The 11,720-nt window shown below is 41.0% G+C and overlaps 1 protein-coding gene across 2 annotated transcripts in view; it reads right to left on the bottom strand.

Annotated features, from left to right (window-relative positions):
* Positions 1-421: 421 nt before the first annotated feature.
* The window catches only part of LOC121714782 (disintegrin and metalloproteinase domain-containing protein 9-like), a 41,555-nt gene continuing 30,256 nt past the window's right edge, over positions 422-11,720 (bottom strand). The window contains exons 15-23 of one of the 2 annotated variants that reach the window (XM_042099847.1): positions 8,796-8,901; positions 8,063-8,252; positions 7,259-7,339; positions 6,992-7,097; positions 6,402-6,543; positions 5,543-5,618; positions 4,310-4,339; positions 3,000-3,067; positions 422-2,789 (exon numbers count right to left, since the gene is read on the bottom strand). In XM_042099847.1, coding sequence (XP_041955781.1) covers positions 2,729-2,789; positions 3,000-3,067; positions 4,310-4,339; positions 5,543-5,618; positions 6,402-6,543; positions 6,992-7,097; positions 7,259-7,339; positions 8,063-8,252; positions 8,796-8,901 — 860 coding nt within the window. In that variant the 3' untranslated portion in view covers positions 422-2,728. The remainder of the gene's footprint in view (positions 2,790-2,999; positions 3,068-4,309; positions 4,340-5,542; positions 5,619-6,401; positions 6,544-6,991; positions 7,098-7,258; positions 7,340-8,062; positions 8,253-8,795; positions 8,902-11,720) is intronic. The other variant, XM_042099848.1, reaches the window with a different exon arrangement.

The following is an 11,720-nucleotide window of genomic DNA, read 5'->3' as shown; positions in this document are numbered from 1 at the left end:
TGTGACATGCTCCAACTATAAACCATTAGGCTAGCTCATCATTCATCTACCAAACCACAGCACATACTGTGTAAACTAACCAGTGAACGAAACAGCAACAGGCAGCCAGGGTAGGCTATATTATTTTAAATGAAAATAACACTTGAGGTGACTTCAGAGCAAATGGAGGTTACTGCTATCACTAAATCACTTACAATGAGACTGTTTTTATGAAGCTAGACATTTAGCTTCAAGTGAATACCTGAACAGTATACTGTATAGCCTCGACCATGACTATAATAATGCCCTAAATTAATGACATGTAATAAAACTCTGAATTTGATTGATATGCACCTGATAAATGTGCCATGACACCCATCCATCATCTTTAACAAGAAAATACTTGTGACAGAGTGAACAAGAAAACATTTGTAACAGAATGTAAAAACATACCAGTGATTTTTTATTTTATTTTCATATGCAGTAACAAAACCAACCATCATTACTGTACCAGTAACTAGTCAGCCTCTTGAGAGAGGTCATGGCAGTCACTACAACACCACAATCAGACACAGAAAAGGGGCCTGCTGGAGTTGAGTATGCAGTGCAATCAGGCCTACCAACATCAGTTAATAAATTCCTCCACTATACTGTCTTTGATAATATATACTGCACAAGTACATTATTCCAATCAATAGTGGTGATAAGAATATCAGTCACATATACATGATATTCCTTTGCAAATACAGTATAATATTTATTAATTTATTTATCATATATTCATTTCAATACTGCATGGCACTCAGCTGTACCTCCTGATGCACCATGGGTATTTGACATCTACAGAAATTCAGTATTGCAGTGAAAAATGTGTGTGTGTGTGTTTGCATTTATATTTGTGGAACTGCATAAGATTGAAAGGAAATGTGAAAGAATCATAAAACACTAATCTGTATTAAGGGGGTGGGAGTGTGTGATTGTGACCAGTGTTATGTCTAAGGAAGAACAATTCAATCCATCTGATTCATAAAAGCTCATTCCTCATATTCACCAACATTTCTTTTTTGCAGATGTTCAACACGTACAGTTGCACAGCCCTTACAGAACAAAAGAACCAAATTAGCGAATTACATATGAGTCCAAGTGTGAAACCTTTCTTGATTATAAAACCCATAATAACCAAATGAGTTTAACCAAAAATGTATAAAAAAAACTATAAAACTTAAATTAAGCTAAAGAGAGTCAATGTGCAGAGTAACGTGAGAAGGAATCCTCAGCTGATTACTGTCATTCTGACTGCGAGTAGCATAATATATGAATTCCACAAGTCTCTGAACAGCTCTTTTGGAGTGGGCCATGGTTCAGAGTTGTCTGCACACTGTACAGATGACTGCATCAGAGAGAAAGTAGAATCTCAGAGACCTGATCATTCATGACCAACAACATGTCCCTCTCAACTGTGCAGGATATTGAAAGTCACTCAGTTACCATCCTGATCTCTCTACACAGCTAGGGGTGGTTCAGGTGTGCATCTGAACAGAGCTTTTAGCTGTTCACCTTCAACACTCTGCATGGGCGAAGGCTAGAGTGAGAAGCACACTAACGTAAAACACAAGTTCTTATCAGCAATAAACCACCATTTATACCAGGCACAAGTAGCACATGCCGTCACCCTACTATCCTATTTTGTCCTCGCCTAAACACAAATGATCATACAAATGTGTAATATGTTTAATCACAGCATTAAAACCATTACTGTAGGTTTGTTTGCATGATTGTTTTGTAGATACACTGGTTTACAGTAGCACAGACCCTGCGTGGGTTAGTTCCTCTTAAAAACTGATTTGCTAACTGAGGTGTGCATAGTTGAGGCTGTCTGAGAGGCCTAGATCTCTGAGGTTCTACCTTATTTGGGCAGTCTGAAAAGGAGAGAAAGAGAGAGACAGAATGCATGCTGTATACTGTAGGGATACATGTCGTGTACTATGCTGTATATCTATTTGTGAGAGACTATGTGAGTTGTAAAACAGTCAATTCAAGTGACATCTCACACTTTTGATCTTTTCTAAATGGGATTTGAATGAGAGCATTGTGAGTTATCAGTACAAAAGAAAAACACATCGAATATGCAAACGGGGCAGAATATGGTCAGCTTGCGGCATAACCTTTAACCTGGAACAATAAGCCTGCAGTCCAAAGCAGGTGCTCGATTTACATTCCACAAAAGGATAGAGGACTCTTTAAAAAAGCAGTGCTCATCACAACAACAAAAAAAGAGAAAATTCAATGTCAACAGGCCACACTGATTCATCGTGGCTCGTGTTTTTTTTTCTCTGTACATTCCTATTGCAGTGTATCAAGAACAGAGCCTGTGAAGTGCAATTGGTAGTAGTGGTCCTGTGTAGCCCATAATAATCAAAACAATAGGAAAAAAAAAAACAATCTGCATGTTGCTGTAGACACCATGGAGTCTATCCAGGCAGGAGCCAGCTCATTGGACGAGAGTTTGTGATGCCTGACCCTGCACTCTTGAGTCGTATTTCAGGAGGTTTTTACTGGTTAAAGTGACAGCGTTGTGATTCTGTTGGACAGCTGACTGGTGCCCTGAAGCAGTAAGACCATGCTGGAAGGTCAGTATGGAACTATGAGAGGAGGGGGGAGTGTTGCAGAAAGGCAATTCCCCTTCTCCCTCAAGTGTCCTTGGCCACCACACGTCCCACGGCGCACTTTGACCTCTGCAGTGTGTGGGCTATACAGGAGGTGGAGGAGGGGGTCTCTGAGGCACTAGATATGTTGCAGCAGGAGCGGGCCTGAACAAAGAAAGACAACAAGAGCACAGGTCATGGTAAACATATTAGTCATGAATTATGCTGAAAAACTGTTCAAAATATTCCATACACTACAGTCTAGACAGATGTACTTCATGTATATTACACAAGACACAGGCAAACCAAGGTATTAACAGCTGTATCAGCACAGTTGATCTAAGGCTGCTAGGCAGTTCTGAGCAGTGAACATACTTGACAGGTGGCCGAGGTGGTCTCGTGGCATAAGATGGTCCAGAGGTGGTCCTATTTGTCTGAACAACCTGTAACACACACACCAGAAAACCCAAACCTTAGCAGTTCAATTCCATTTAAAAGTTAAAGCTTGGACCTTAGTTTCTCAATAACAGTGATTTCTGTCACTGAGGCACAGACGAGCACTATGGGTCTTCTTGAATGCTCTCTTTTATAGCACTGATTGGTTGGTGCAACATAAATCATATCTTGCCTACTGTAATGTTACTCCAACAAATTCGATCAAAGACGATCTGCTAAAACATACTGGCAGATAACACTGAGACAATTGTATAATAATGAAAATATATATTATAAATGAAGAGTTTTCCATTGAGAAGGTACAGTATGTAAGAAGAGTTTTGCCCACCACCACTTATAAAGGGAGTAAAGGAAATACGACTAGCATGCTCCTGCCACCACAACTATAAAAGCCCTTCAATCAAAACCACATCTCTCGTACCATGCAATGGTGAATAGCATGCTTTTGGGAGAAATACCAATGAAGTTATTCTGAGAACAACCAGATCCGCATTTTATGTAATCTCTCTTCACATGCACAATAAAATGTATTGCGACTGAGGTGTAAAAGGATTTGTAAAAACAACATGTTGATCTTTAAGTTAAGAATTCAGCCAGGACTTCAATTCAGTTGGTGGGTTTCTCACCACTGCGATGCTCAGAGAGGTATTAAAGGTAAACTATGCAGTATTGGCATATTCCTTACTGTTTTCTCGGTTTTTGCTTCTTTTTCGCTGGCTCTGTCATGACGAGTGTCTGAGAAACTCCATCGCTACCTTTTTCTAGCCGGTGCCTGGCGTGTATGTGTATTTGAATGCAGTAAAGCAATTTGTTACACTCTTTATACTTCCTGACACTGAGGCCGTCGGCCCGCCGGCCCACAGTTGCAAGGGTGAAGCGAGACGGCCACCATTCAACCCGAAAAAAGTCATATAACCATTCCAATGACTCTGAAGCTGTTAAATTAAGGTAAATTAAGCTTAAAAAACGCGCACATTAAGCTAAAAAAACTGCATAGCGTGCCTTTAAATGGTCAACAATTCAGCAGCATTTCTAAGTCAGAGTTGGGCTATAAAGCCCATGGATGCAGAGCAAGTGAAGAGAGAGAAGGAGAGCAGCTGACATGGAAGGATAGATCAGGAGAGGGAGAAATGTGGGACCGTAGAGGAGAGAAGCAGGCCCCTGAGGGAAACAGTAATGACGATAAGACACAACAACCCCTTCGAGTGTGAGGGGCCCAGGGCATTTACCTCTTCTGGTGGTAATAACTGAACTTGGTGCTTTTGGTCAGATGCAGGAGAGAAGAGAAAAGCTTAGTCAGTTGCTTACATAGAGGGTGTTACATCAGATATAAAGATATGGGAGATCTCCAGTCAATGGAGATGTCCTGTCCTGTCAATGATTACGGACCAACACCAGTTTCTTTGAAGACAGTTAGCATGGGATTACTGTATAGGCAAGTTAACACACAAGTGCATACATGGTTTCGAACACAATGGTTGCAAAAGGAGATTTGGCTAAATTTGAAAAGAGTGAGCTTTAGATTATCATTTCTTTGATACTTGTCTGGATATTAGCTTGACAAAGTGTGAGTGTATTTGTATTAGTTTGCCTGAATACTGTATATAAGAAAATGCATGCATCAATGTGTGTCCATTAGCCCACACTCTGGCAAAGAAATGAATGATCAGCTCATCTGAGTAGGTTGTGGGAAGGGGAAGACCTGGACACTGACTACCTCCATCTTCATCTCTGTGGTTGATATGACCATCCTGCCTTAAACAGGACGCAGTAAAATGCAGTCAGAGACTCCATGTGAAAATCTCAGTGTTAATTCCGTTAATTCACATGGACTTGGGTGAACTCTGAGCTGAGTTATGACCTACTGTATAGTCTAAGTATATAAGTAAGTATACTCTTTTGATCCCGTGAGGGAAATTTGGTCTCTGCATTTATCCCAATCTGTGAATTAGTGAAACACACTCAGCACACTGAACCCACTAATCCTGGCGCAGTGAGCTGCCTGCAACAACAGCGGCGCTCGGGGAGCAGTGAGGGGTTAGGTGCCTTGTTAGGTGCCCTCCGGTTACAAGTCCGAAGCGCTAACCACGGCTGCCCCAATCCTGCCTGTCTATCCACTGACAGTGCAGAGTTCAGAGAAGGAAAGGTTCATGTACGTGGATTTGGTCCTATCCAAACCGTGTCAGAGATTCCAGACCAGAGCTTGGGGTATTGATATCTTCCCATTCACAGATATGTAAATCTGGTGTGGATTTCAGGGACTATTTAGCCATCTGTTAACACTATTAACAGCTAAGAGGCATGCATACGGGGTAAGCCCTCTCAAATATTTCCCCACTCCCTAACTTTGCCTGCACTACCACTACCTTGTAGAAGGGTCGTAACAGTGCTTAACTATTTCAGTATGCGTGTGTGTGTGTGAGTGTTTATGTACTGTATATAGAGGTGCATGTGTAACTTACTCCATTTTTAACGATATTGGGATTTTCTCTCTGGGAGGGTGGGACACGGCTGTTGTCCTGAGGCACCGGTTCAGCCCTGTTCAATACACAGAGAGAATAAGAGGTAGAAATATATACAAATTAAGCAATAAGCCCCGAGAGGCCGTAGGTTACACTGATTCTACAACGGCTAAGGGGCGTTGTTAGGCACAACGCACTAGCGGAGCGCCCCCTTAGCCTCGAGTGGCTTATTGCTTTTCTAAAACTGTTACTATAAATACCTGGCAAAGTTTCATAAAGTGAAGGCACAACAACTAGAAATGTAACGATTTTTTCATAGATAATCATTCTTCCGCCAATAAATATATTTCCTCTATCTGAATGGTTGCCAAGCAACGTCGAAACGTAGCTACTTTTTGTATCAAGTTATGGTAGCGCAGTAATATAGAAAGAAATGCGGTCAAGGTGTATGTTTATGCTGCATTTTACAACGGCATCGAACGCGATTCAGCCAATCACAATCAAGTACCGGAACTATCAGTTTTATTAGTTATATAATATTTTATAATATTTTATTAGCAGTATTATTAGTAATGTATATTAAGGATCCTTGGTATATATTTAGCACAGTAGTAGATTTAGCACAGATTTTAACTGGGCTTACTGGGTTTATGTGATATTTCCACATAGGCTATGTGATGTGCTTGCTCTTAATGAAATGTATGTAATAATTTGCGCAGCAGAAACTCAAACTTCTAACCTCCATTATTTTATATATTTGGTTACACCTGTTATATGTTTGGGCATATCTGGAATATTCATGTTGTGACCTCAGCCCTTGCTCTATCTCTGAACTGGTGACTTCACTTCCTGTACTCACTCGTAGCCCCGTGAACGATTCCTCCTGGTGAAGCGCCGTCGCAGCTCGTTCCGTCTGAAGAACACATACAGACCCAGCAGGAGCAGAGGGAGGACCAGGAAAAAGAAGACCAGCAGACCGTCCCTGGTGGATGTGTCCTTATCTGAAGACAAGCAGAGAGAAAGAGGGAGACAGGGAGAGAGGAAGTGAGAGGAGCGAAGGAGTGGGATATCTGTCCTAACGTCTACTGTCTGAACAAGCATAGGAGCAGCTGCTGTTAAGGTTTTGGGGCTGAAACGTGTTCACCTTTCATACCATATACTATTCATATTTCATATGTTCTTCAGTAGAATAAATGTGGTTTGGCTTATGTGAAATGGACGTTCCACACATTAGGTGCATCAACGACACATGGTGTTTTATTGGCTCAGACTGTTCTATCATACTGTTCCATGGTGTTTCATTGGCCTAAGGCTGTTCTATCATACCATTCCATGGTGTTTCATTGGCTCAGGCTGCTCTATCATACTGCTCCATGGTGTTTCATTGGCTCAGGCTGCTCTATCATACTGCTCCATGGTGTTTCATTGGCTCAGGCTGCTCTATCATACCGTTCCATGTGGGACCGCTGTCAATGCTCCCTCCATAACCCTCCTCCTTACAGAAAGGGGGAGCCCATCCGTAATCACAGTGGCAGTTTTTATTGTTGTTACAGACCTGTAACACACACACACACACACACACACACACACACACATACAGAGACACACACACAAACATACACACTCTAAATGCTTTGACAATTGAACCAAGTTGTGATTCTCCTGAAACACCGAGACATAAGGAGACAGAGGAACGTAAACAGCTGAAAAGCTTACCCCATGGCCGTTACATTTATTCTTCATGTCACAATCATAGTTAAGCTCTGACGAGTGTCTGCACTCAAAATTCAAGCACACCTGAGGACAAAAGCACATGTAAAATGATCACATTGCATCATCGGAGACACATGTGCAAATGCTGATGTGTGCATATTGAGAGAAAGTGGAATAGAACATTATGTCCAATATTCCAATATATGGTTTAATGTTCTGCATTATGTCCAATATTCCAATATGTGGTTTAATGGTCTGCATTTCTCATTAGTGGGTCACTTTGATACTAAAAGTATGATTCTATGTCATGACTGTATGATATCTGTACTGTCCCTGTGTATATCTGTGTGTGACTGTATTTAGAGATAAGCCAGAATATTATGACTTTGCAGTGTTTCACTGTTCTGCATGGCTGCGTCAGTAGCTATCTGCTCCAGATTGCCAGGCTGCCACTAATCAGGGTCTGATGGATCAGCAGCTGATGGATCTTTAGGTGAAGTCATGCTGTCTCTCCCTTGATGCACATCATTGTAAATAAACTCTGTTCCTGATTTTTCATACTATTGGTCTGACTGGGTCTCTATTAAATCTATGGTATCAAAATTACCATTAATATACATATAGTCTTTAGTCTTTTACAGTGACTGTAACTTCATTCTAAATATACAAAATCTCTCTCTCTCAAACATTTCTAAAACACAAGATATACTATAAGTGACGTATAAAAATCTGTTGTTTCTTGTCAAGTGTTGGTGTGTGTGGTGTGCGTCTGGTGTTCTTCACATCGGCATGGCGATGCCACCTCACCTTGTTCTCCCCACACTTGGTGCCCTCGCTCACCACGCCCGGGTCAGGCACGTCTGGCCCTAGCGAGAAGTCCACCCCCCAGCACTTGGACTTGGTGCGTTGGATGGTTGTTTGGATGATGGCGGGGTTGATGCCAAATATGGTGCCCGAGTCCACATTCTCACACTGCAGCTTCCCACACTTGGCATTCCTACAGGGGAACATACACACACATGAGTCATACCAACACATATTATCACTATCTGTATGTGAATGCATACACATGCATACAGAACTAACTTTCAATATAGTGATACAGTAATTTCCTGTGTATTAGCCGCATTGTGTATAAGTCGCAGGACAGTGTTTTATGCAATTTAAAAGAAACAAAATCATATTAACTGCCCCCGTGTATTAACCTCAAAGCGGAAGAAATGTTGTAAAATCAATGTATAAGCCACGGTTAATAGTTGGGAAATTACATTTAAGAAGATACCAATATACAGTGAATATAATTAAATCACACCTCGAAGTACATATTACGTATATATCCAAAATGCTTGCAATTTCAAGTATATACACACATACCAGCAATAATACGCTGTGCTGTTTTGTGCAACTATTTTATTGAGATATATAGATATATATATTGAGATATAGTAAAACAATGACACAAAGTCACACATCTGCCCATTGGGCTTTGCACATTTATATAGGAGTGTGAGCTTGCATAGTTTCAGCGCTATATCCTGACCTGGTCTCACATTTCCTGTAACTGTTGGAGTGGTAGCCACAGTTTCCGAAGCGGTCACCTTTGGAGTTGACCATCTCAAAGCATTCATCAGGCGCTGACTTTGCCTCTGTGAAAGCACACAAAGGGTACAGGGACATATGAACAAATCTGAACTGTGCGAGGTCAAAGCATGTTGAAGGACAACAATGTTGCCAGAAGAGGGCGCCAAATTACAGTTATGCCACAGGTATTATGAGAAAAGTGTACATTCTGAGCTTTGCTACAGATTGCACAGAGGGATTTATTACAGGTTTTCTCCATTGGTTTGGCTCATTTCTTGAAACAGAAATTACATTCTCAAAAAAACACGGACACACCTCCCAACTACTTGGTAATTGTTCACAACAGAATTGAATTTCTCATTCATTTCATCAAATTGCAAATGTCTGCAATTGCAAAAGACGTTTGCAAATGATTAAGTACAGGTAGCCTCCATATAGCACAATTTCCAAGTGAATAGATCTTGTTGGTCTACTGATTGTTGGTCATCACATGCACAATAGTCTGTTCAATTGTCAAAATTAGTCAAGAACATAATACCATGAATACCATATATATATATATATATATATATATATATTTCTTTTTTTTTACAGCACTGTAGGCTACATATGGGTTCCTTCGGAAGACAGAGTGGAAGAGGCCAATGAGCTGAAGAGAGCGAAATACACTGAAATAGCAGAGGAGGCAGCCAGGCGAGGTTGGAGTGCACGATTAAGGCCTATTGAAATCGGTGCACGAGGGTTTGTGGCCAGATCTGCTATTGGCTTGCTGTCTAATTAGGCATTTGTGGTCGAAGTCTAAGGCAGGTGGTTAGTAACATGTCCTTGGCAGCAGAACGAGCAAGCGAATGGTTGTGGGTAAGGAGAAGTTACCCTTCCTGGGGCGCAAGCTAAGGTAAGCTAACTGGATAATTTGTTTTGTGTTTGTGATGGGCCCTAAGCTACCTGGCTAAGTTAACTGGCTAATTTGTTTTGTGTTTGTGATGGGCTGTGCCTAGGTTGATGGTGGTTGGCTAGGGTTTTTATGGTTATGGTTCAGTCCACATCAACGGGACGGACCAACCTAGCCAACCTAGACCAGGCTGGTTAAGAGTATTTTGGGTATTGGATATTTCAATGTGGTAATATGGTGGCAGCATGGAGGGGAGTGTCTCCAGGACGCTGGTTTCACTGTTAAGTCTTCATGAGGTGTCGTGGGCCTTAACTTGAGGGTGCCTACTTGATAACCCCAATGACATGCCGCATACTATATACTGCTGTTGGATGGGCTATTTGTCTTGTGTTTGTGACCATTTGTTGGCAGATTTTTGGGTAGCGTGCTTTTTAAAGTTAATTTGAGTAGGGGCTTCTGAATGAGTTTTTACCTTGGATTTTGGCACAAGGGATTTTAACATCTAATCCTGTGTATTAATGTAAAACATATAATTGTACTTGTTTTTTGTTTATGTGTTTATATTGCAATATATTGCACTACATTTTCTTTTTACAGTTTTTCTCAGTTGCTTTGGTACATTTCTCTAGCCTAGAAATCTAGACGCACCCTAGCGGCGGCAAATTAATTTGCTCAGCCTGTACGTCTAGTATCAAACCATAGGAATTTCTATTGGCTGACGCCGTGGACCTCATCCAATCACAGCGCTCTATTTTGTTAGAGTCTTAAGGCGGGCTTAACAGGATAACGACAGTCCTGCGACGGTGAACAACAAGGAAGGTGGCTATGGCGAACTAAGAGCGGTTGTTTGAATCGGCGTTGGCGTCAACTTTGGAGGAGTTGGACTTGTGCTTTGAAAGTAGAGCAACACAATGCACTTAAATCATTCCTTTCGAAGAAGGATGTATTTGCCGTTTTGCCGACCGGATACGGATATGGTCGTAGCGCTGGCCTATTGCATGCCTAGGCAGTTTGAAAGACAATTCTCTGCCCGCCCCTTGGATTAAGCGAGGTGAATGGTTCGATTCCAGACTATACATTTCAATGATATAGGATGGCCCGCCAGGCTAACATTTCTCAGATCAGAATTGAAATTCAAAACTACCTGTTCAATCTTCACATCATAGTATCACTTGTGCACATCAAAAAAGCAGCTTCTCATTTCTCTACTCTTACAGAAAAATCATATTTTTTGTTCTTTTTCCGTTTTATACACAATTATATTCTGTTAGCTAGACAAGAAACGAGTACAGTAACCATTGTCAATGAAGGACTGGGCTAAGACTGAGAGATGGACATGAGGGATATTTCAATGGTGACAAAACATCTAAACATTTTGACTTGCAGTGCTTACACAATGCCAAAGGGACAATGCATTTTGGGGGCACTGACTATTTATATGAGAAAGAAATTTAGTTTTGACACATGACTGAACTGTTTTGGGAGAGATATGAGCTTTTGCAGGTGAATCATGGTGCTGTGGTGAACCATCCAGGTTATTTTGGCAAAAGCATCAAAAGTGTTGAGAACGTCTGGTCTGTTTCAAGAAATGAGCAAAAGCAATTGAGAAGGATCTTTGCAATTTCCGTGGCACTGACTCTTTATATGGGAAAGGGATTTAGTTTTGAAGCATAAGTGAAAGGTTTTGGGAGAGTTATGAGCTTTTGCAAGTGAGCATTGGTGTTGTGCTGAACAGTAAGACTGTTTTGCCAAATGATCTTAGTGTTTTGAGAATGTAATTTCTGTTTCAAGAAATGAGCCAAACCAATGGAGAAAAACTGTAAAAACACACATATCTTAAACACATACACCTACATTAGGTTGTACTTAACACATGCTGATTATGGTACTCATGCAATTTATATTGGCTGGACACTGTCAATGTTTTTTTTCTCCACTAGATAGCCTTTGACAATAAAAAAGAGGATTTAGGAGAACATGAGTATGATAGAA

The sequence above is a fragment of the Alosa sapidissima genome, chromosome 8, assembly GCF_018492685.1.
Source record: "Alosa sapidissima isolate fAloSap1 chromosome 8, fAloSap1.pri, whole genome shotgun sequence".
Lineage (NCBI taxonomy): Eukaryota > Metazoa > Chordata > Actinopteri > Clupeiformes > Clupeidae > Alosa > Alosa sapidissima.
Note: the sequence above shows the minus strand (reverse complement) of the source record. Positions and strands in the feature narration are given on the sequence as shown.